Here is a 26,665-nt window from a genome sequence, read left to right as displayed (position 1 = left end):
GGATATTTTTTCCTGCAGGCTAAACGTCGTGGAATGAACAATACTTTAATCAGCTTGTTGTTTGGTGTTTATCCACTCATGAATGTATTTGCTCCACAAATGGTCAAAAAAATGGTAAGCCAACTGAATTTCCCCTTATACATACATACATACTTACATACGTACATACATACATACATACATACATACATACATACATACATACATACATACATACATACATACATGGTGGTGGCTGCCCCCTCGTTATTGAGTATAGCCATTGCACGAAGCTTAATCAATGTTGTTATCGTGCAATGCCTGTGCAAGAGGATTTTTTTAAAGTGAGGAAAGGCTGTGCACTGAGTCAATCCCACTCACTAAGCTACAGCAGCCATAATCCGAAAAGAAGTACAAGTCAACATCATCGGTAACCACTGAGCCGTAGGTTTTATGTCAGAGTTATCCCAGTTACCTGAGTTACCTTCTTCTAGAAGGATGCCCTAACAAATGCTAGGAGTCCTTCACTCCCAATAGTTTAACAGCGCGATCGGGTATTCAGTCCGATTATTTCTATGTCCCCGCGCATGATGCAGCCTTAAAACATTTATTGGATGGCCGTTGACTCTCAAGAGTTCCTCTGCTCTTTGACGAGTTTTGTTTTTCATTCCGCAGGGTGTCCAATAAACAACCTCCTCACCAAGCAAGCTTGGTGGGGTTGCCGGTTTAGTCGCCGATGACCCGACCATGCAACAGGTTGTACTGGGTTACATGTTACCTGTAGCACTCGAAAGTGACCTGACATAAAAAAATGGTAAGCCAACTGAATTTCCCCTTATACATACATACATACATACATACATACATACATACATACATACATACATACATACATACATACATACATCATACATACATACATACATACATACATACATACATCACATACATACATACATACATACATACATACATACATACATACATACATACATACATACATACATACATGCATACATACATACATACACACATATTACATCTAGATCCTTGGATCTTACAATTACATATCACTCTATATATAATTTTTTTCCTGATGAAGGCCGGTTTATGGGGTTACCCTGTGTTTCCCGCCCACTAATGTTTTAAACTTATGGCGTATAGTCAGAACCCAAAACCTGTTGGCCTGAGACCTCTTTCAAATATGAAGAAAGTCTCGGTAGAAAGGCAGTTGTAAACAAGTTGGGGGGTTGTCTCCCTTTGCTAATGGCTATCGACTTCCGCCCGTACCGACATCATTCAGAGTAAAGAATAAGGGATTATCTCTCTCTCTCCCGTTAGCTACCAACCTCCGGCTGTACCGCAACCTTGCGGTTCCCAAAATGCCAGCAGAAATTTCCTAGAATGCAAACATGGCCCGAAAATCTCCGATCTGGAATTTAGTATAGTGCCTGGTTCCCTTTGGTGAATTTTAGGATTCTCGTGCGTTCGGCTATGCATAGATTCATAGCTTGCAGAATTTTGTCCCGGTGATGTAGGGGTCACCAACCTTTCCTTATAACGTCATCAAGGGTAGAGGCAGGGCAAGTTTCACCCAATTTGATATAGTCGACTTTTACCCGTCTATATTAAAAGGGCTACTGACCAAAGCGCTTTGTTTCGCTAGGGGCTTCACTAGCGTTAGCGACAGAGATGTAGAAATTATAATGCATGCCAGGAAGACAGTACTGTTTAACAAAAATTCGGGATGGGTCAAGAAATCCGACCTCACGGGCTCCTTTGACGCAGCGATGTGTTGTACATACTGGATACCTTTAGGAAAAAATTCATATCTGTCCTCTTTAGTCTCTACAGAGATAACGCCCTGGCCATCTCTAAGGGAGCAAGTGGCCATACACTAGATGGGTTTAGGAAGGACTTAATCAGCACGCTTGTCGCTATGGGATTGAAGATCACCATAGAAACCAATCTCACCACAGCGTATTTCTTAGACATCACGCTGGATTTGGGCTCCGATACTCACGGGCCTTACCGTAAACCAAACGAGAGGCAAACATACACCAACACAGCCTCCTGTCACCCACCCATCGTGTTCAGGAATCTGGTAAAGGTATTAGCAAAAGGAGTTCAAACCTTTTCTCTAACCAAGAAGCCTTCGACGCATCGGCCCCATACTATAATGAAGCCCTAGCTGCCAGTGGGCTTAGGGACCGCCTCTCCTATATACCGGTACCCAACAACCGCAAAAAGAAACACTGCCGAAATGCAATTTGGCTTGCACCCACTTCTCCCGTCACACTATAACGCCCGTAGGTAGACTTTTCCTTAAATTAATAGACAAGCACTTAACAAGCTCCCATATGTACGGACTAATTTTCACGAGGCACAACGTTAGAGTCTCGTTTAATTGTGCCCCCAATATTAAGAGCATGCTAGTTAGCGCCCATAGGCTACAGGAAGGGGCAGGCTGTTCATGCAGGATCCGCAACAGTCGGCCGGTAGGAGGCCACTACAAAACCAAAGGAGTAGTCTGTCAAGCCGAAGTACGATTGAACCCTGACAATTCTACCAGCAGAAACAAAAGTGGCCGTAGATACAACTGAACTAACAGAGCCAACACCACCACAGTGGACAGCTTTAGCGACAGCATCGACACCAACAAAAGCAACAACATTGACACCAACACCAACAGCTTCCCTGATGTCCACAGCAGCAGACCTGCCAACGCCTACACTGACAGGACCGATTGCAGCAGCAGTAACAGATCCAATGCCGACACCACCTATATCGGCAACAACACCATCAGCAGCGGCAGCGACCCTAGCAGAAGCACCAGCAGAAGCTCGACTAATGACAGCTCTGGCAGAAGTACTCCCCACCCACCAATATCGGTGAAAACCGCAATAATGTTAGTAACCACTTTAGGCACAGCGTTAGCAACTACAGCGCCTCCTGCATAACCGGCAAAGACGATAGCAGCATCACTATCATCACCATCCCCACCTCCACCAACAGCTCCAGCATCAGGATCGTAGGCGACGACAACAACAACAGGAGCAATAGCAGCAACAGCATCGGCGAGAACATTGACAGTATTAGTAACAGCATCAACAGGTGCATAACCGGCAACACACGCAGGGGCGGTAGCAGTACCGACGCAACAACCACCTCCAGCAGTACAAACACCAGCAGCCCCGGCACCAACACCAACAGCCCTAGCTCCAACATTATCAGCATCAACTTCATCAACAGCAGTAACAACAACAGCAGCAACAATAACAGCAGCAACAATAACATCGGTGACAACAATGACAGCAACCACATCAGCAGCAACAACCATAACAACAGCAGCGGCAGCAACCCCAGCAGGGGGTACAAACAACATCAATAATAGGAACGAGTACCGACATTGCACGTTCACGAAAATACAATGGTTGTATTGGAAATTCGTTCAAGATACGATTTTCCAACCATGGATCCTCTTTCAGAGTCTTGGAAAGGAGATACGTAACATCGCTGGCCAGCCACATTTGGCAACTAAAAGAGGACAGAGTTCCACACTCGATGTCATGGGAAATCCTCGAAAACCCAGGCTCCTACATCAACGGGACGAAACGCTACGAAGTATGCATAGCCGAACGCACGAGAATCCTAAAAGTCTCACTCGAACCAGGGACTATACTTAACTCCAGAACGGAGATTTTAAGGCCTTGTTTGCATTTTAGGAAATTTCTGCTGGTATATTGGGAACTGTAAGATGGCAGCACAGCCGGAATTTGATAGCTAACGTGAGAGAAGGATAATCCCTTATTGTTTACCCTCATAGCTGAATGATGGCGGTACGGGCGGAAGTCGATAGCCCTTAGTAAAGGGAGATAACCAACTTGTTTACACCTCTCTTTCTACCGAGTCTTCTCCCCTTCATATTTTAAGGTCTTAGGCCTAAAGGTATTAGGGTCTGACTATACGCCATAAGTTTGAACATTTTATGGACGAGAAACCCAAGGTAACTCCATAAACCGGCCTTCACCAGGAATAAATATAGACTGCTCTACTTTTTAGAGTGTTTTTTCTCCGGATTTATGTTTTTCTATAAACGATATATATATATATATATACGCGAGAAAGAAGCAACAAGAATGGATAGGTTTTTAGTACGATCGTTTCATACAAGGACAGGTTTTATTAAAAGTTGCAAAGATTACAGCATATAAACGAGTCCCGTACTCATCAGCTAAAATACATGTAAGTTCTCTAGACATCCTAGTGTTTGAGGCTATACTCATGAAGTAATGTAGATAATTAAACAGATTTCTAAAGTTCATTAAAGTTCTTTAAAGATGATGTACAGTCTTATCACAGAATTTTAAAAAAGTTTTGATAGCATCACAGAGAAGGTGACCTAATCCATATGAATTTCCATAGATATGATGAGGGATTATATACTCACAGAAGACAAATTTATCCATTGTTAATTACAACGAGGTGGGTCTCAATTCCTGCTTATTAGCATTACAGAGAGGGTGAATTAATCCTTTGTATATATGCACAGATTCCAATGGTGTAGATGTAAATTTCTAGAGAAATGGAGATGAATTTCATATTCACAGGCGATAAATTTTACAATGGTTGAACACAATGAGGTAGGTATCAATCCTTGTTATATGATTAGGTATTTGCCACATTAATCACATTACTGCTATTCACAAGAGGCTGTAGCTATTTAACTCTTAAAGGCTGAAGGGCTTCCGTATAAAAATAGTAGGGTTGGTTGTCAACTATGCTCCATGGAGACGTACGAAATTCTAAAGCATAGTAAACATAGAAACTTATTGAATAACCATATCGAACTAGGTCAAGTTTGTGTCCACGCTAAATTGAAGACTTTAAAATATTTTAAATGATTGGAATATTCATAACTAGATAGATAGATATAACTTGATTTCTACTAGTATAGCACTGCTTTAAGTAGATAACTAAGAGTTCTCACATTACAGTTATCTTTATCTTTTTCCTTATATCTGCATCAGTTTTTTTGAGAACAGGAAATGAATAGTACTTATTCGCTACTTAATTGAGGCTTTATTTAATTTCAAACTCACAATTTTTAAATTCTTAATTTTAAATCTTAATTGTAATATTTAATTTTAATTCCTAACTTAATCTAATTTAAGTAGCATAACTCTAATAAATTATAATGAGTTACTGTAGCCCCATAATTCTATTTCATAATTAAATAAATAAGGCTATTCCCTCAGTGATAATATGATTATCTTCATTATGATAGACAATCCCCTAACACCTTGTAAATGATCTTATAAGATTTGACCTGTAGTCAGTCAATGTATGAATAATAACGACAACTCCTTAAGACAATAAAATGAATAAATTAAATAAGTAAATTTTTAATGACTTTTTGTTAAGATTATACTTAGATTTTCCTAATGTATTTTCTGGTGATTTTAGCATCTGACCCCTTAACCCCTGACTGTGTTATCTCTTTAGATTCTCTTTAAACTCATAGCTGATTTCAACAGCAATAAATTAACGGTTTACTGGTCAAAGAATAATATTCTCCTCTAGTTCCTAGATGCCTGTTGATTAAAACCAGACTTACAGTCTACTAACTCTTCTGTATAACTAGAACCCTCTTTTTTTCTTTTTCTTTTTTTCCCTTCTTTCCCTATTTCTTTCTCTTTTCTCTTTTTTCTTTTTCTTCTTCTTATTCTCTGTTTCCTTTTCTCTTCTCTTTTAGTCCCCCTTTCCCCCCCCCTTTTTGCTCCCTCCTCCATTATTTTCTCTCTTTTCTTCTATTCCCTTCTCTATTCTTGGCCGATCTAGTAAGCCCTTCAGCCTTTAAGAGTTAAATAGCTACAGCCTCTTGTGAATAGCAGTAATGTGATTAATGTGGCAAATACCTAATCATATAACAAGGATTGATACCTACCTCATTGTGTTCAACCATTGTAAAATTTATCGCCTGTGAATATGAAATTCATCTCCATTTCTCTAGAAATTTACATCTACACCATTGGAATCTGTGCATATATACAAAGGATTAATTCACCCTCTCTGTAATGCTAATAAGCAGGAATTGAGACCCACCTCGTTGTAATTAACAATGGATAAATTTGTCTTCTGTGAGTATATAATCCCTCATCATATCTATGGAAATTCATATGGATTAGGTCACCTTCTCTGTGATGCTATCAAAACTTTTTTAAAATTCTGTGATAAGACTGTACATCATCTTTAAAGAACTTTAATGAACTTTAGAAATCTGTTTAATTATCTACATTACTTCATGAGTATAGCCTCAAACACTAGGATGTCTAGAGAACTTACATGTATTTTAGCTGATGAGTACGGGACTCGTTTATATGCTGTAATCTTTGCAACTTTTAATAAAACCTGTCCTTGTATGAAACGATCGTACTAAAACCTATCCATTCTTGTTGCTTCTTTCTCGCTTATAATCACCCCACATTACTGTATTGTTAAATCAGTATAGTTTTTTTTGGTGCATCTAAGTTAGGTACCATATTCAAGTAAATTTTTTAAATTAACTTGAATCTTTATTGCTCTTTTATATATATATATATATATAAAAGAGGCTAAATCGGCTTAGCAGGAACGGACTTGAAGTCCGTTCCTGCTAAGCCGATTTAGCCTCTTTCATCTTCCCTTGGTGTACCTCTTCTAATTTACTAAAGGCACTCTAAGGCTTTTGTAATACTGTTGTATTACGATAGCATAGGCTAACGTGTACTTCTCATACAGACTTACTTGAAGACACTGTTCTACTGCATGGGCTTTAGCTATATATATATATATATATATATATATATGAAAAAATAAGTCAAAATAGAAAATGCTAAAATAGTTTTATAAAGAACATTTCAGTACCGGTTTCAGTCATTTTGAAACCTTTTCAACTGTAACGATTAAATAATTAAATTTAGAAAAATTAAAAGAAATGTTTTTTTAAAGGAATATTTATATAGTGTTCAAATATAAGTGGCATTTTCCTTGTTTCTGCCTTGCTCTGTCTCTCTTGTTCACACTTGTGGGTTCGAGGTCGTTGTGAATTCTTGGTAGGGAAGAAGAAGAAGAAGAAGGATGATGAGGAGAAGGGGGGATTTTGGGAGTGCCTTGATTGTTGTACTTTGAATGGTCAGTGGCGGCTAGCAGTTCATGAGAGTATTTCTATTGAAAGGTTTGTCTATAGAATTTACGTAGGTGTTATACTAAAAAGCATTAGTGATAAAATTAGGAAGTAGAAGGGGGAGAAGAAGAAGAAGAAGAAGAAGAAGAAGAAGAAGAAGAAGAAGAAGAAGATGATGATGATGATGATGATGATGATGATGATGACGATGTTGGTGATGCTGAAGAAGAAGAAGAAGAAGAAGAAGAAGAAGAAGAAGAAGAAGAAGAAGAAGAAGAAGAAGAAGAGGAAGTAGAAGAAGATGATGATGATGATAATGATGAAGAAGGGGAAGAAGAAGAAGAAGAAGAAAGAGGAGAGAGAATATGAATGAGTGGAAGTAGTGTGTTGTATGACTTAAAGTTGGCACGCTATTGGCTATAGCTTCTTCTTCTTCTTCTTCTTCTTCTTCTTCTTCTTCTTCTTCTTCTTCTTCATCTTCTTCTCCCCCTTCTACCTCCTAACTTTATCACTAATGCTTTTTAGTATAACACCTACGTAAATTCTATAGACAAACCTTTCAATAGAAATACTCTCATGAACTGCTAGCCGCCACTGACCATTCAAAATACAACAATCAAGGCACTCCCAAAACTTCCCCCCTTCTCCTCATCATCCTTCTTCTTCTTCCCTACCAAGAATTCACAACGACCTCGAACCCACAAGTGTGAACAAGAGAGACAGAGCAAGGCAGAAACAAGGAAAATGCCACTTATATTTGAACACTATACAAATATTCCTTTAAAAAAACATTTCTTTTAATTTTTCTAAATTTAATTATTTAATCGTTACAGTTGAAAAGGTCTCAAAATGACTGAAACCGGTACACATAAACACCCAACCTTCTTAAACAAAACACTACACTAAAACACATGCATCCTAATCCCCCCAAAGAAGTTTTTCCATGGAATAATATTGAACTTTAAAAGCAAAGACACTACAATGTATTGGTATACTTATTTATTAATTTTTGTATATATTTATTAATTTTTTGAAAAAAACATTATTATTTTTCCCCTTCCTCATCTTGAAAATTTGCCTTGCAATGAAAGTCGGTTTGATTTCCTTTTTAAATTTTTCTTACACTCATTTATATTAAAATTTGCTTTCAGTTTAGCATTCTGCCTTATTATTTTTCTTTTCCTATCATTTCTCCACGTGCGGTTAACACAACCCCACCATTGACTTATATATATATATATATATATATATATAAATAATAATAAATATTAGGGAATAAATCCAAATTTACAGGGAAAAATCAGATTTAGGATTGAATCCAATTTTATAATAAAATATTATATTATATTAAATTAGAGACAAAACCACTATTATGCAAATCAAACAAAGAAAGACTTAAGCCAATACATAAAATAATTTATATAATTAAATTTAATTATATAAATTATTTTATGTATTGGCTTAAGTCTTTCTTTGTTTGATTTGCATAATAGAGGTTTTGTCTCCAATTTAATATTATATATATATATATATATATATATATATATATATATATATATATATATATATATATATATATATATATAAAGGCAAAATTGTTTTCTGAAATTACGGATGCAAAAGTAAAAAATGTGATAGATCGAACTGTGCAACCTGCTAGAAGGATCAGAATTCCTCTTTAAAGAGGGACAGAAATTCAAGATCAAATCTAACTTTACTTGTGCCTCTGAAAACATAATTTATGTCATAAAATGCTCGGGCTGCCACCAAGACTACGTGGGATCCACGGGACTATCACTCAGACATAGATGCACACTGCATAGACAACAGATTGCATTCCCAGAATACAGAATGATACCTTTTAGTGAGCACATTGAGAAATGCGCAAAGCAACTACTACCACAATTTTTAATCTTTCCATTTTACCAATGTGCTATCGGATCATCAACACAAATTAGACTAAACAAGGAAATATTCTTCATTGAAAAGTACAAGCCCAGACTTAACCATGCCAACATACTGATACAGAGAAATTCACACCAAGGGAAAGGAAAAAAATTTAAGCGATTATCTCCCTTACACCGGAAGAAATCACTCATTACCTCCCCTTATTTAGAACTCTTTTAAACACAAACATAACGATAACTCTGTTCAACATAAACATAACGTCGTAAGAAATTTGAAAAGCTAAACGCGAAACCGGTCTTTCTTCTAAACTATGTCATTGTAAGAAAAATTTTTTTTAATATTCTTCAGACATATTGACTCAAATATATATATTTTTTAGCCTTTAAGCCTTCTGTAGTTTTTTCACTTTTTACTATTTTCTATATATTCAACCACGTGCTTTCACAAACCAACAAATATATATATAAATCAATGAATGAATTATCCTTTGTTTACAGTTAACATGGAAAATTCAATAAACAGTTACCAGAGTAGCAAAATTCACGAAAGTAACAAGGATGTAGCGACCTATTCAAAGGTAGAAACTCCGGGTTAATGTGCAGTAATTTGTATAATATAAGTAAATAAATGGAGTTGAACGCAGGTGTTTACTTTCGATATATGTTTCAAAGACAACATTGGCCCTATTTCAAAGGAATAAACGGTGCAAAACAATGCAATCTTCTCATCAGGAAAGAAAGAGAACCCATCTCAACAACAAGACATTATAACAATTTTGATGACTGCATAAATGATAAACAGAACGCTATTAAGTATTTAAAAAAAAAAACCGTTAGTAGATTTGATGTCAAAAGCAGACCCCAGGAAGAGAAGGGGTAAAAAATAATAAGTAGAGAACAAATAAAGAGGGATATATTGGTTGAAAAAATGTTCAAAGGCTTGGAAGTAGATTTCTCTTTTGAAGTAAAGTGCAAGGTGAACTAAACGTTCTAACTATACAGACTGATATAAATCACTTATATGAGCTAAAGGTATGTTTCTGCCAGTGCTTACATTTGTAAGATCGCTGTATAACTGTGTTAACAAGGTGATCCTCAGATATATCACTCTTCATTTGTTCTCTACTTATTATTTCTTTACCCTTCTCTTCCTAGGGTCTGCCTTTGACGTCAGATCTACTAATGGTTTTTTTAAAATACTTAATAGCGTTCTGTTTATCATTTATGCAGTCATCAAAATTGTTATAATGTCTTGTTGTTGAGATGGGTTCTCTTTCTTCCTGATGAGAAGATTGCATTGCTTCGCACCGTTTATTCCTTTGGAATAGGGCCAATGTTGTCTTCGAAACATGTCGAAAGTAAAAGAATTTGAAAACACCTGCGTTCAACTCCATTTATTTACTTATATTTACTTATTTACAAAACTATCACCACTACCACCACCACAACCACCACCACCACCACCACCACCACCACCACCACCACCACCACCACCACCACCACCACCACCACCACCACCACCACTACTACTACTACTACTACTACTACCATTATTGCTATCATTCTGATTATCGCTAGTGATATTCTCATTGTTCATGTTTCTGGTGTATGTGTTGTTCGTATTAGTGTTGGTTCTTATGTCTGTTTGTTGGTCCCTGCTATTCCCTCTGTTGTGGTTGTTGGTTTTGTTGTGTAAAGCCAGAAATATAGTCTATAGTATAAGATGTATAGAGGGACGATGCAGTAACAAGACAACAACATACGTAGGGGAAGCGGCACGGACCATAGGAGAGCGGGTAAATGAACATTGGAGAAAACTTCAGGAAGGAAAGAGCTCATCGGCAGGAACACGGAGGCTCCATCAACAACATAGAAGTTAAAATCTTGTCCACACATAGAACAGACGCAACAATCAGACAAATTACGGAAGTTACACACATAATAGAAGATAAACCTAGCCTGAATAGGGAACTGGAATGGAACACTAGCACACACCACAACATATGACAGAAGAAGATCCCCATAAACTAGTTACAATATAAACAAAACTGAAAAGATAATAAAATAAAATACACAGATGAATAAACAAATGGAAGTAAATAACTAGATACATTTATTATCATTATTATTATTATTATTATTATTATTATTATTATTATTATTATTATTATTATTATTATTATACATACATACATAATAATAATAATAAAGATAATGATAATAATAATAATAAGTGGGTGTAAACACATGAACAAAATAAGAATAAACAAAAACAAAAACAAATTACACGAACGTATATAAACAGGAGAAATAAATATTACAGGCATCCCCCCCACACACTAACTAAACATAGACGCACATAGAGATATACGCAGCGTATCTGGCATTCCTTGAAGAAATTTGTTCAAGTTTCATTTGAAGGGGATGGGATCTTTTTAAAAATATGTCAACAAACAGGACTCATTCGCAATTGAAACTAAGTGTTCTCTGTTTATTTCTTACAGGTCTATCATTTTGAATTAAAACATATCATATATGTTGCAATCGGGTCTTCTGCCATTAACACAATTTTTTTTGGGTAAGTGAGATTTGTTCAGAATTTTTTCATATTGTCGTATAGTTTGGTATTTTTGCGTAATTTGTAAAGTTACTTATGAGATTGATACTGAATGAAATATAATACTGGTAAATCCCGTATGAATGCTTTATTGGGTCAAGTTTGGTGTATGATTTGCATCATGATTTCATCTGTCATATCTATAATATTGTTTCAAAGGATCATTTTCAGGTTCATATACTTGGCTAATTTATGAATCTACTCTGAAAAGCCATTGTGTCTAAGAAGCTGCTGATTGTGTTTCTTTGTAGACATACTATTATTACAATTATTAAGATTTCAGAGTTAGCAGAGCTGTATCTAACTAATCTCTTTATGTTCAAAGTTCAAGTTCAACCAAGATCAACGACTGCCATTGATCTTTTACATCTTGATGACATAGATACCAGTTAAGTAAGTCGATTCAGTAAATATGTGGCCTTGTGTCAATGTTATATGTTATAATTATTATTAGTATCATTATTACGAAGGTCAGTGCATTGATAGGATCAGTGGCATATCAGACAGCATCTTATGTGGTATTTGGCTATCTATCTTTTACATTGAGCTCATATTCACCAAGATGAGTTAAAGTCCAAATCTGAAGAATCTGTTGTGGGGGGCCACATCGACAAGTAATCAAAATAAGAAGTAAAAAAAATTAATAAATAGCGCAATGCATCTATTACAAGGAAAAGCGAAATTTCCAACGTTTTGGCCATAGACTCTTTATCAAGACAAAAAGAAGAGAAAAGGCAAAGAAGAGAAACTAAATACATATCTATCTTCCTTCCATCATCCATTATTATCAAGACAAAAAGAAGAGAAAAGGCAAGGAGTCTTGATAATAATGGATGATGGAAGGAAGATAGATATGTATTTAGTTTTTTAGGATGGTGGAGATAGATCGTGGGCAGAAATTTCGGACAGGTGCTAAAAGATTAGTAAATAGCGGCAGAGTCAGAGTATGTCTTAGCATGAGTGAGTAAGTATGGGTAGGACGGTCAAGTACTATGAATGTATGCATGTTTGTATGCACCAGGAGTGATTAAATGATTGTGATGAAAAAAAAAACGAGGAAGAATTAGAGAAAATATAAACAGTTGTTGATACTAAAAGATGTACGCAATCGAAAATAATGTCAATGTTCCTGAAGCTGCAAAGCAGAAAGGGAGTCCAGGACCGGATTTAAACTGGGGTGGGGAGCACTTCAAGTTCAGTGGGTCACTTATACCCAAGACTTATAATCTCAGAAAATTACTAAATTTAAATCTCAAAACCCATCTATTTCCAATAATTGAATTTGATGAGTTACCAGAGAAAGTTTAAATAAATGACTGAAAATTTTGCTTTATAGATATACTTTTTCAAAATTCAAATTTCGTTTTTCACACATCCACTTGCGGTATTTGATTTTTTCCTTCATTGTGAAAAGTACAATGAAGGAAAGAAGAGTGAAGTAAGAGTTTTTTTTTGTCTTTTAATGTGAGTTACATATATTCCAGAATATAGATTAAGATAAACTGACAGAAAATTATGAAGCAAAAAAAAAAAAATTTTGTGATTGTTGCTGTTCCATGATGTGTGTGTATACTTGTGTGTGTGTGATAGAGAAAGAGAAGAGAGAGAGAGAGAGAGAGAGAGAGAGAGAGAGAGAGAGAGAGAGAGAAAAAAAACGGGGAAATTCAAACAGGTATTTCTGAAAGTCTACTTTTCCAGTTTCCAGTAAGAGTAAGTGGGGCACAATGAGTAATATTTACTGCATTTTTGATTTTGAAAAAAAGATTTTTCTTTTACACATGTTCACTACCTAGCCAGAACTATATCAGAGAAGTAAAAATCTTCTCTAAACACTTTCAGAAAATTATCGCTCTTCTTTTTGAGCATATAAAAGACAAATTTAGGCGGGGCAAAATAGGTAAGACAAGACAAGGTAAATCTGCCTTTCCAGCTGTCTAGAATTGATTTTTAAAAAAAGAGTCATACACCTACACATCCATCCTTACACATCAGAAAAGCAACAAAATTTAAAATATCTTGATCAAATGTAAGAAGATTATGGAAAATTATCACATACTATGAAATGAATGAAACTCAACTAAATCTAAAATCTCAACGTTAAATATTTTTTATAGCTTCTTCACCATAGCTTCTTCGCCAACAATTATCCAGATATTTTATTAGCTACCTCAGATACATACATACATTTTCATGAGTGTCCTGTTGTTTCCCTTTTCTCAGCTGTCCCAAAAGCAGCTACAATTTTCTTGGGATTTGTAAGTGCTTTGGCAATAAATTGTTTTTTAACTGAATTATTTGGTATCTCTAAAGTGGCAAAAATCTATGGGTATTTATCATAAAAGAGAATCCATTACATCTTTTAAGAAGTCAAGATACTTTTGTATAACGAGTGTGACTCAGCAAGCCTGAACGCTGGAAGGCGGTAGTGGTGAGGGCTTCCTGTATTGAGTGTTACATACCTTTCCTAGCAGGGGTCCCCAATACCCGGAGCAATTACCCCCTCCACACCCCTTATAAATCTGGCCCTGGGGAGACACTGGGTAAACTAAAAAGCAAAAAGAGCATAAATCCAAAACATTGATAATTTTTCTTTTCCCCATGACAAAAATATAATTATATTTATTTTCATTACTATTTCATTTGATTTTATTGTTTTCTTACTGACAAAATTTGAGTTTCCCGTTATCGACTGTTCTCACCATGAAAATGGGTACCCTTGCACTGTTGGTAGAAACCATTATTAATATTTGTATATTTCTCTTATCTCTCATCAGATTGCTTAAATACATCCCTAAGCAGGGTTCTTATAATATGGTGTTCATCATACTAAGTTTCATTGTGAGAGCTTTAGAATCTTTGGGTTGTGGTACACTCAATACCACAGTTATGATATTTTTCGCCACTGAATTCCCAGATGATGTTAGTTGTTTATTTGTGAGTATAACTAAACGCATACTTCTTTATCTTCGTCTCATTCCAGGTTCTCTCCTTCTCTCTCTCTTTCTCTTTTCTCTCAGCAGTTCAGAGGTTCATTTATAAATCCAATAGCTTCACAATGATTACAGAGAATATTCATGTCACCATATGTTTACAGTTTTTTGACGTTCTCGTTCATTTATATTTTATATTCTATCTTGAACTCGTTCCCTTATTTCTTGTAAATACTCACTCAATACTCTTTGATTCATATTTTCCCTTCAACACACTGATGCTCCCGTGCTTGTTTTAGTGATTCGAACCTCTGTTTCTCTTTATATACCGTTTTAATCTTTCTGTTGTCATCCATATTTTATAAACAAATACATATTTTCAAGCAAGCAGACAGTAAATATATGAGGAGAGGCGATATAAAAAAATAAAAAAAGACTGCACATTTCGCTATCCATTCACCACCATCATCATCATCACCACAATGATCATCACCATCACCTCCACCATCATCATTATAACTTTCAATAACAAAGCTCAATCTAAGTTGTTTGCCATCCACGATAGTTTCATTTTATTTCAGTTCTTTGTTTATATCTACTCTTTAAAGAACAAAAAGCGACAAAAGAAAAGAAACGAAAAATAACATCTACGCTTATTTTGCTAAGTTATTTCACTTTCATTGAAAAAATCTATTTTACTATGATAAGGTTATTATTATTATTCCTTTTTCAGTCCACCCAACGATGTAATAAGTCACAATAATATATGATGTTTAAAATTTTCCTTTTAACATTTTATCTCTCTCTCTCTCTTTCCCTCCTTCTCTCTCCCCAGCTCTCTTTTTTTTCTCTCTCTACCTCAAATTTTAAACATTCTAGCCATATCATTCCCCTCTTCACGTCTTTATCATCTCTCTCTTTCTCTTTATTTTCATCTCTCATTTGCACTGACCACATGACAGCTTATTGCATCGGCTGGCAAAACACCTCTACTCTTTCTCCCTTACACTCTCCACTTTCTCTCTTCCTCTCTCCCTCTTTGTCTTTCTTTAACTGCACCACTAGAACCTCATTCTGCTAAACTTTGTGTTACTGACTCTCTTTCTCTACATCACTACCTTCAGAAAGCTTTTTAACCCCGTAATAAATATTACGTTCCTCCTACTTCGCATCATGAACACTTCCCTCTCCCTCTTTTTCTTTCTCGCTCTACTCCTTTTCCTTCAACTAATCACGTGACAGCGTAACGCATTTCGTCCTTAGCGTATTAATATATAGATATTTCAAATTACGGTCCCATACAGAAAAAAGCGAATTGGTTGCATCTCGGGAGCTGATTTACATATCTATCACTTGCCAGGCTATTATGTTATTCATTACATCAAATAGATTAGGCCATCATAAAGATTATGTCAAAATGACCAATTAGCACTTTATAATATCTCTTCATAACACATGTAAATCATAGACAATTTTATAACCACTCAAACACCATCGGATATATACGAGCGCAGACACACACTCGCTTATAAAGTTTGAGTTGGGATGTAGTATGTGTTTCATATTCCAGAAATTATGTGTAGATATAGGTTTGTGTATAAATAAACGACGACAATAGTGACTTGAACGTTACAGTAAGTTAGGAAACAACCAGAAATATTTTATTGGCAATGCAAGCTCCAAGCAAATGGGGTCCAGTCTGGAATAGAAGCAAGGGAACACTAGTTTAAAAATTTACAAGCCAATGATCCGTTTCCTAAGTGAATTAATGCTTAATAGAATAAAAGATGCTAGTCTGAATCACAATGGAACGCCAGCCATGGATTTGGTCCTATGATCCTTGTACAGGTTGTCAAATACATTATGTTCAATACATATTATTGTAAAACTAAATATATTTCCCCAATATACCACTTATTCATTGTTTTGTCAATTTACTGCCATTTTTAAAAACTGAAATTTTAAGGAATATCCTATTTTATAGTACGGATACATTTTAGAGAATAATGCATTTGAGATTATATCATTCTTTACGGAATGAGACAATTAAGAGATTGTGTAAGTTTTGAGAATGTTACATGTAAGTAAAGATTCTTACTTTTAAGAAAATATTTCAAAACATAATTTTCTTACAAAAACAGATTAGTATCTTCTGAAGTTCCACAGCTATTGTGTTTAAATGTTATTTCAGGGTTTGTTTTTGAGTGCAATTGGGCTTGGTTACTCAACTAGCCCCCTATTTGGAGGAATGCTTTATGATGTAAGTATGATTACATAATTATCTTCATTGAATTTTTGCTGCGAGAGAATGAAACCATGTGAGATGTGTCGGGTAACTAGCTGACGTTTAGCTGCAGTTAAACAAATGTATGGTTAACGAAGTTCCAGACAGAACCGTTTTCAGACTTAGCGTACACAGGACAGTATTACCCAACGTATATTTTGTTTTTATGAAAGCAGGGTAAAATTTGAGGGAGAAGGCAGCTATTTCTAGCATGTCGCCTCACTTGTTTCTGTCACAAGCATTGCACTGAGTTCAATTTCAACATCTGAGTCATTTGAATTCATTTAAGAGGCCCTTCAAGAAACATAGTTCACAGCTGTAAACACCATCATTATTTTAATGAGGCTTGCAGTTGAGGTTAATTCTTCACGTGAGAATAGTTACCTGAAATAATTTAGTCGTATCTAGTAGGATTTTTTACTTTTTATTTCTTTATCTCTAAAGTAAGTGGAATTAAAGATCGTAAATATTGACCTTTGTATCAGGAAAGGATTATACAGTGTGAAAAATATAGACTCCACCCCAAAACTGGATTTATAAAGATGGTTACATACAATAATAAAAACGGAATAGGAATATATATTCTTTAATTGCCAATAAATTAAATTATGACACATCTAATCGGCAAGATATAAAGTCTATGATACAAATGGTGTTTCAATTTCACTGTCAAAAAATATTACTTGAAATTAAGTGAAATGTTCAGAAATAGAAATGGCTATAACTATTTACAAGAAGCGATGATGGAGTGTATATACAGTAGTGTGTGTACATGCAAATGAATCATCAAATGTAAACGAAAGTGCGTTCATGTAAGTGTGTATACACAATAAATGTATGGCTATGCAAGTTTTTAGTGTACGTATATAAAGAGTATATACATGTGTTACAATCCAGTTAATAGGTACTTTCAATGGATTCAAGGCGAAAAAATAATCTTCTCTACTGAAATTTTGAGGTGGGGGTAAGTCGATTACATCTACCCCAGTTCTCAGCTGGTACTTATTTTATCTACTCCGAACGTATGGAAGGCAAAGTCAAACTCGGCAAAAATTGAACTCAGAACATAAAGACGAAGGAAATGCTGCTAAGCATTTTGCCCTGTCTGCTAACGATTCAGCCAGCCTGCCACCTGAAGGTGGAAAAATAATGAAATTTAAGTTCCCGGATCATAGATTGTCTTTACAGTTCGTTTCAAGCAACAGATCTTGAAAACGTAGTGAATCTGTAAAAGATGTTGGTTTATAATTTGTTGCGCTACTGACTGTCATTGCACAGTTGATACAAGCCGTTGTATCACAGCTGAACTGTGTCTGCTGCTACAATGGCTGTGGGATATTGTTTGCTGAATGGCTGCTGACACCACTATCAAGGATTAGGTAAGCCTCTTGATATACCTGACTGAGAGGAATTAATTCAATAATTCGGACATCTACTAAGTCCGTGGGTGTGAGTTTACATCAGTAATGCAAATATCTCTCACCTTCTGTTTCCTATATGTATAAATATCCCCTAAATCTGGGCTTAGTGGTTTAACGTTTTTCATGCCTGTTCCTTGACTATGGGTACAGAAGATGACAGATAACTTTTCTTTGAAAAGGAAGCCGATCTATCTAAGATAATATTTACTATTGATTTCATAGTATCTAACACATTCGAACGACTAGGTGAGCCGAGGCGATAACGATATTTGATCAAGTTATTTTTATTGTTTACACAACGGAAAAGGATGACTGTCCATTCATAAACATTGTAAGTCGTTTCGAAATGTGTTCTAGTTCTCAAGATGAAGATATGAGTTTGTTATAGATTTATATAGTTTGTGTCGTCTATTTCTAGGTGGCACATAAACTCTATAATTTGAACATGTGATCCACGAGAAGATAACCCAATGCTTATACCTTCGACCATCTCGTCTGTATCTTGAAAAACTAATTTTGGTCTCCTCTTTAGACACAAGACAACTTTTTAAGTACTAAAGTGACCATAGTAAATCAAAGAATTTTTATTGAAGGGTTGTAATAAGATCAGATAATGCAAGATAGATAGGATATGAGATGGTATGATAAAATACAATAATACGTAATATGTATATTATAAATAAAATAAAAGATAGGCTATGAAAGAACAAGATTGAAGAAAATAACATAAAGTAGAATGTGATGGTTACTTCAGACTGGCTGTATTATGGGATGCCTAGTTACTGCTGAACCAAATCTAGGTGTGAGGTTATGGATGTTATTAAAGCATGTAGAGTGGCAGAAATGACAGGGCACCGAAATTGATATCTTACGGCTTTCAGATTCATCCATTTATGTTTATATTACTGGAATGAATCGACATTCATTTCTCATCGTTCCAGAGCCGACAAAATATATTACAAAAACCAAGCATTTACTTACGCTACTTCAAAAGTCTGTTCCGTTCCCATGAATTTATGTTTCTCTGCATATGCAAAAAAAAAAATAATAATAATAAATCAGATATTTTCGAATATAACGTGTTAAAGAGGAGTCCAAGGACCAAGTTTTTGGTAACAATACATCGCTAATAGCAATAAACAATATTAAATCGCCACAACAGAGTAAACCATAATTGTATTAAATCTTTTTCAGCTTGGTGGATTCGATTTACCTTATCTGATATATGGTGCACTACTTGCCATTTGTTTACCATGCGATATATACCTTCTAAGAAGGAGCTCGAGTAAGTGTTTTATAATGTAATATAATTTAACAAGATACATTATAATTTTAATATAATATGTCTTCATTCGAAAAATAAAACGTAAACTTTTTGGAAAATCAATTCGTTTTACTTGCAATTCAATGAAACTTGACTCCAACAAAATAGTTCCATATAATGTGGATACAAGGACCCTAGCGTTTTTTCCAGTTTGCAATGTATTTTTAGAGGTGGTTTGAAGTTCTTGTAGTGAATATTTTACGATGGTTCTTAATAATTGAAATCAGCAACCGTTCAGAATAAATTTTAAATTTTGAAGATAAAAAAAATCCTAAGTGACCAGATCTGTAAAATAGGGTAGTAGGGAAATAAGCGTCGTCCAAAATGTTAGGGATAAAAAATGACGTATGAGCTGGTGTCATTTTGTGCAGCATCAAGATTTTATGCTACAAGCCTCTCCTTTTACACTACCTTTCTGAAATGTCTCAAGTTATCCAAGTAAACACTTTGGTCGTTTGAACACATGAAACAAACTCATAATGAATGAGATTCTTCCAACCAAAACTGACGATCAACATCCCCTTCGCGTTTGAGTATCTCTGAGGTACTCTTCTGTACTAGACAGCGCTGATCCATATCTATTGTGACAACCATCTTTCTGCTTCTGCATCGCAGTCGCACACCTGTTATGGCATTTTCAGAAAGTTTTCATCAGCGTTCTAACTACCAAGCAGCACCAGTTCTATTTTCCTTCATCCCACAACAGATGCAACACTAACTTTGCGACATCATGATGCATCTTTAATTTTTTAATCATGCGGCACGGACTTTTGCGCACGTCTCCTTTAGAAACTTTACGGACAATTTGGTGAGGATTTTCATGGACATATAACACGCACATTCACAAAATGATCACCATCAAGTGCTGTAGGAAGTTGTGTAACGTAGAATCATTTTCAGTAGGTGTTCGTCTCGAGTTGAAACGCTAATACCACTCTTAACATTGTGTACGACTCAAAAATGCCCGCCCGTAAACCTGTTTTAACGTTAGAGGGATTTCAGGAAAAGATTTTCTGTATTTGAAACAAAATTTCATATAAACATATTCTTCCAAACCCTTCAAGTGTTGATCTTCAACAGATGTCCACTTGCACTAACTATACGTCAACTCTCGCATGTGTTGGTCGATGACTGACATGGCATGATGTGGCAGTATTTAGCGAAAAGCCAACCAAAACACAGCAGTGAGGTTGTGGGTATGTTACATCGGTTGGTTGGCACGAAGTTTTAAGAGTTTAGTTTTCTTTTGGATAGACCACGTATATTATGATATAACCAATATACAATATCATTTTTCTTTTCTTTTATTCTTTTACTTGTTTCAGTCATTTGACTGCGGCCATGCTGGAGCACCGCCTTTTAGTTGAGCAAATTGACCCCAGGACTTACTCTTTGTAAGCCTAGTACTTATTCTATCGGTCTCTTTGCCGAATCGCTAAGTTACAGGGACGTAAGCACACCAACATCGGTTGTCAAGGAGATTCTTTCAGTTTCCGTCTTCCAAATCCACTCACAAGGCTTCGGTCGGCCCGAGGCAATAGTAGAAGGTAATTGCCTAAGTTACCACGCAGGAGTACTGAACCCGGATCGATGTGGTTAGGAAGCAGGCTTCTTATCACACAACCACTCCTGCGCCTAATATAATATAATATAATATAATATAATATAATATAATGTAATATAATATAATATATGATTTAATACAGCAGTATAATGTATAATGCATATTGATTACATATTTTCATTTCTTAAAAATTAATCAACCCTTGTTAATTATTGTAAATTAGTATTTATTCATCATTATTTTCAGTAAGCAAACGGTGACCACATTTGTTCTCTATTTTCCCAATACCAGTCAAGTTGATTTCATGTTGGTTAACCTCAGTGAGTGTTAGTGTATCATCTGATACAGCATTTAAGGTACCCTATGGACTGCTTGTTAACAATAGATGGGTCCTGTAACATTCTGTTTAGAATCACTTCTACGCACGTTAATACCGTTCGTGTGGAACTTGTAGGTATGACGAACTAATACTGTTTACACATCTACAACTATCTATGATAACTATACCGTCAAATTCGACGATGACCTGACAACTGCCAATAAATAATAAATATATAAATCAAAGGGACAGAAATAAAGAATAAAACTGAAACAGGTACCAAAAGTTGTCATGTTCATACTTTGGATGTCAATGAAGTCAGTAATTTCAGCCATAGAGCACTTCAACAAGAGACACATCCATGCTGAAGACCAGAGAATCACAATTACTCTTGCCTATACAATACCTTCTGTGTGCCTGAAGCTGTGGAAACGACAATATTTCATTGTTGTACATGTGTGGTACCTCCACTGCTTTAATGAAAGGTTCACTATCTGTGGCTCCAGGATGTCTCACCCATCAATTAATGAAGTCCATGAATGATTACGCAACACTTCAACAAGGAGAGGGCAGAAAACTGCGCTTGTTTCTGCTTATAATTCACTTTCCATGCACCTGAAACTATGGAAGTGGTGGTATTTCATTATCATTGACGTGAGATCGATATGATTGATTTCAGCTTTTGTCAAAGATTCATCAGAGACTAGTTACTGATTCCATGTTACTAAGTGTCTTATATAGGCACAAAGCCAAAGATTTTCGGTCAAGGGTTAGTCGATCAAATACACTCCAGTACTTGATTGATATTGCATTGTGTCAAACTACTGAAGTGATGAAAATGAACGTTAGTACCGGCAAGATTTGAACTTGGATAGTAAAGAACCGGAAGAAATACAGCAAAATATTTCGTCCGATAATAAAAGTTTTGCAAATCCACTTCTTTGGACAAGTTATATTCTTTCTTCCTATTTAGGTAAAAAAGAAGAAATGCCTTCAGTGTCAAGATTCACTTATTCTTGGGAGATCTTCAACAACTTTATTCTTCTTGTAGTTCTTACACTACCATACGCATTTCAAGAAGTTTTCCTTTGGTATCATCTTAAAGATGTAAGTATTATTCTTTTCTACTCTAGGCGCTAACGATTCAGCCAGCTCGGCGCCTATAATACTGTAAATAATCCTTTCTACTATAGGCACAAAGCGTGAAATTTTGGGGGAGAGGGCTAGTCGATTACATAGACCCCAGTACGCAACTGGTACTTAATTTATCGACCCCGAAAGGATGAAAGGCAAAGTCGATCTCGGCGGAATTTGAACTCAGAACGTAAAGACAGCTGAAATATCTGTTTCTTTATTACCCACAAGGGGTTCAACATAGAGGGAACAAACAAGGACAGACAAAGGGATTAAGTCGATTACATCGACCCCAGTGCGTAACTGGTACTTAATTTATCGACCCCGAAAGGATGAAAGGCAAAGTCGACCTCGACGGAATTTGAACTCAGAACGTAACGGCAGACGAAATACAGCTACGCATTTCGCTGCTTTGATGTAAGTATTATTTACAGTATTATAAGGCGGCGAGCTGGCAGAATCGTTAGCGCGCGGTATTGTATTCTGTTCGAGTTAATCATTTTTTGATCCCGTGAGTTACACTGTTTGTTGAATGTTTCCTGAAAGGGAAGGAAGGGCTGATTGTTTGACCTAATTGTTGAGATATTGAATTATTCATTACTGTTAGTTTTGGCTGTTACATTTGTTTTCTTCCCAATTTTGGGGTGAAGTGGTGAGAAAAGAAAAGATGGAAAGCGAACCAGTTCCAGCTGGCAGCTATGCGGCAGCAACCGGAAGAAGCTTAACTGTAGATGTACAACAGGTGAGAGAAGTAAAATCGGAAGAAAAGAAGTTGAAGCAGTTCAACAAGCTTATTGAGAAGGAAGGTACCAGCCTGAGGTTGACCCACTGCCAGAATTGACAGCGAATGTAACCAGGCGGACAGTGGTATACAAAATGCTGCCCACGGAAACGAAAAGGATTGAAATGACGACGATGGAAGCATTTGAAGAGACTTTGAAGGAGATAAAAGGCCTTACGACATTCTATACCAGAAGGAAGAGGTGCGGCGCAGTGGAGGTTAGGTTCAGGACGCGATAAACCACTCTACTGTGGCGTTGGGGTCATTAGAGTGGGTACTACTGCCTACTTACTGTGGCAAACGTGTGGCCAGAGTAAGGATTGGCAGAGTGCCCTGGAGATTGAAGGGTGTGGCTGGTGGCAGCCATTATGTATAACACAGAGGAGGAAGCTAAACTCTTGAAAGTAACAAGAACGATTGAGATAGACTAGTGGGGATGCGGCCTCGAGGTGGCGGTCCGGGTCAGTTTACAGGATTTGCACAAAATTGCAGAAGAGGTCGTACTGCCGGGGGTAGTGAGATTGGGAGTGGTGGTGGGTTGAAGAGCTCCAATATGCTGCCAGTGTGGAGTACGGGGACACAGGAAGACAAGGTATTCCCAGAAACACGAAGAGGATGTGATGGAGCGGGAGCAGCAGAGAGAGGAAAAGAAGCAAAGCGTAGAATTGCAAAACCCAGTCTGTGATAAGAGTACAGAAAATGTGGAGGAACGGGGTACGGTGGTGAAGAGAAAGAAGAAGAGAGAAGGAGGCGCGGACTCGCCACCAAAGTGTCCGCTAAAGAAGAGAAAAGAAAATGCAGAGGAGGCTCAGTGTGAGAGATCAGCAACACTCGGGGAAACCAGTGCGGGCGGGTGAGAGGGTGAAGTTGCTGAGGCGGAAGAAGGAAGGACCGGAGATACCAGCAGCATCGATTGAGAGGGCTACAGAGAGGAAAGAGGTATCGATGCCAGTGACATTAATGGGGGGACGACCAATAATGGAAGACGGGAAGGATTTCAGAGGGGGAAACATATATGGAATATGATAGAATATGCAAAAAGTGTTGAAACTGAGAAAAAGATTACCAAAATAAAATCTGTAATTAGGGTGAAATTGCTGCCGACAGAGTTCAATGAAGGCTCCAAAGCAGTCTTGCTTGATGGAGCGGGCAAGAAATTGGAGGAACTGTTTGGAGATGAAGTGGAGATAGCGCCAATACAAGTTCAATTTGATGAGTTGCCACCGGTGGTGGAATTCGACGAATTGACGAGTGTCTAACGTGAAAGTAAAAATTTTTTAAAAATTAATAGTGACTATTAAAAAGATGCAAAAAGAAAAATGAACTGATTGTTAAACGTTATCCATTGAATAACACTGCCTGCGAGTGGGGAGCAGGTAAGACATATCATTTTCATTATTATAATTCATTTATCATTCATTCGTTCTATGTTTTATATCCCCACTGTGCTGTTTTGTCTGTCCGTGTATCGACCCCTCTATGTCGAGACTGAGGGCTCAAACAAAGGAATCAGCACGCCGGTCGAAATGCTAAGGAGTATTTCGTCTGCCACTATGTTCTGAGTTCAAATTCCGTTCGGGTTGATAAATTAAGTACCAATGACATACTGGGTCGATGTAACCGACTAGTCCTCTCACCCCAAATTTCAGGCCTTGTACCTTTAGTAGAAATGATTATTTACAGTATTATAAGGCGGTGAGCTGGCTGAATCTGCGCGCGAGACGAAGTGCTTAGCGGTATTTCTCCCGTCGTTACGTTCTGAGTACAAATTTCCTTGAGGTCGACTTTGCTTTTCATTCTTTCGGGATCGAGAAATTAAGTACCAGTTAAACACTGGGGTCGATGTAATCGACTATTCCTCTCCCACAAAATTGCTGCCCTTGTGGTAAAACTTGAAACATTTATTATAGTAATTATAATTGTTTTAAATTTTGGCACACAGTAAAAAATGTTAATGTGTGTGGGGAGGGTGGAGTTAGTCGATTACATCGATCCAGTACTTCACTGGTATTATAGTTTATCGACTCCGAAAGGAAGAAAGACAAAGCTGACCTCGGCGGTATTTAAACTCAGAACGTGAAGGGCCGGAAGAAATGCCGCTAAGCATTTAGTCCGATGCACTAATGATTCATCCTGCACACCACCTTAGTAATGATTTCTGATATAGGCATAAAACCAACAACTATCGACGTAGTACTTGACCTACTTTTATTTATCCTGTAAGAATGAAAGGTAAAGTTCACTTCAATGGGATATGAGTTCATAACGTAAAGAGTCGGAACAAATGTCGCAAAGCATTTTTTCCGGTGATTAACGATTCTGCCAGCTCGCCGCAATTTTAATGTTTTCTAATTTTGATATAAGGTTAGCAATTTTGAGAGAAGGATTAAGTCAATATCATTGATCCCTATTCTTGACGAGTACTTTATTTCATCGACACCAGGATTTGAACTCAGAACAGTATTAGAACAAAAACCGTAAAGTATTTTATCCTACACTGAAAAGATCTGTCAATGTACTGCCTATAATAATTTTAAACGTAAGAACAAGGCCAGAATTTCAGTGACAGGCTGATAAGTGAGCTGATAAGACTTGGCTGATAGTTTATTATATCAACCCTGCAAAAATTATTAGGCGAAGGTGACCTCCGCCTTTCATCCTGTCGGGTTTGATAAAGTAAAGTACCAATGAAGTACCGCCGGAAATGTTGTTGACAAACAGCAGTAGTAATTTTATTCAGCTGAATACACGTCATTAATTGGTTGAAATTACCGAAATACGACAACTTTAATACGAAATAACTTCGTAAATATAAACTTTTCTCAAAAAACGCTAAAAAATGTTTTATATGACACATTCTACCAGTATACGAAGTTTGAAAGTGTTTAGTTACTAAAAAATATTTTCTAAATCTGCCGATCAAAATGTAAAGATCCCCGAAGAGTTTGGTGACAATGTAAGAACGAAATGGACACACTGCAAATTTAGATTGAGTAAAAAGAAAGTAATATATTTAGCCAGGCGTGCTAAATATTTTGCCAGCTCGCTGCCTTAATAATAGTAATAATTGTTTCAACAAGGTCCGCAAGTTCACAGGAGGACTATATATCGATTACATCGACCCAGTGCTCAATTAGTACTTATTTTATCAACGCCGAAAGGGTAAAAGGAAACGTCGACCTCGGCAGAATTTGTACTCAAAACGTAGCGACGGGCAAAATACCACTAAGCATTTCATCC

The 26,665-nt window shown here is 36.5% G+C and overlaps 1 protein-coding gene across 1 annotated transcript in view; it reads left to right on the top strand.

Annotated features, from left to right (window-relative positions):
- Positions 1-26,665, top strand: part of LOC115215875 (MFS-type transporter SLC18B1-like) — a 190,282-nt gene that overhangs the window by 24,449 nt on the left and 139,168 nt on the right. Inside the window, exons 5-9 of the mRNA XM_036505822.1 lie at positions 19-114; positions 11,556-11,629; positions 14,443-14,602; positions 16,790-16,858; positions 19,498-19,588. Coding sequence (XP_036361715.1) covers positions 19-114; positions 11,556-11,629; positions 14,443-14,602; positions 16,790-16,858; positions 19,498-19,588 — 490 coding nt within the window. The remainder of the gene's footprint in view (positions 1-18; positions 115-11,555; positions 11,630-14,442; positions 14,603-16,789; positions 16,859-19,497; positions 19,589-26,665) is intronic.

The sequence above is a fragment of the Octopus sinensis genome, linkage group LG9 (assembly GCF_006345805.1).
Source record: "Octopus sinensis linkage group LG9, ASM634580v1, whole genome shotgun sequence".
NCBI lineage: Eukaryota > Metazoa > Mollusca > Cephalopoda > Octopoda > Octopodidae > Octopus > Octopus sinensis.
This window is presented reverse-complemented; position numbering and strand designations above follow the sequence as displayed.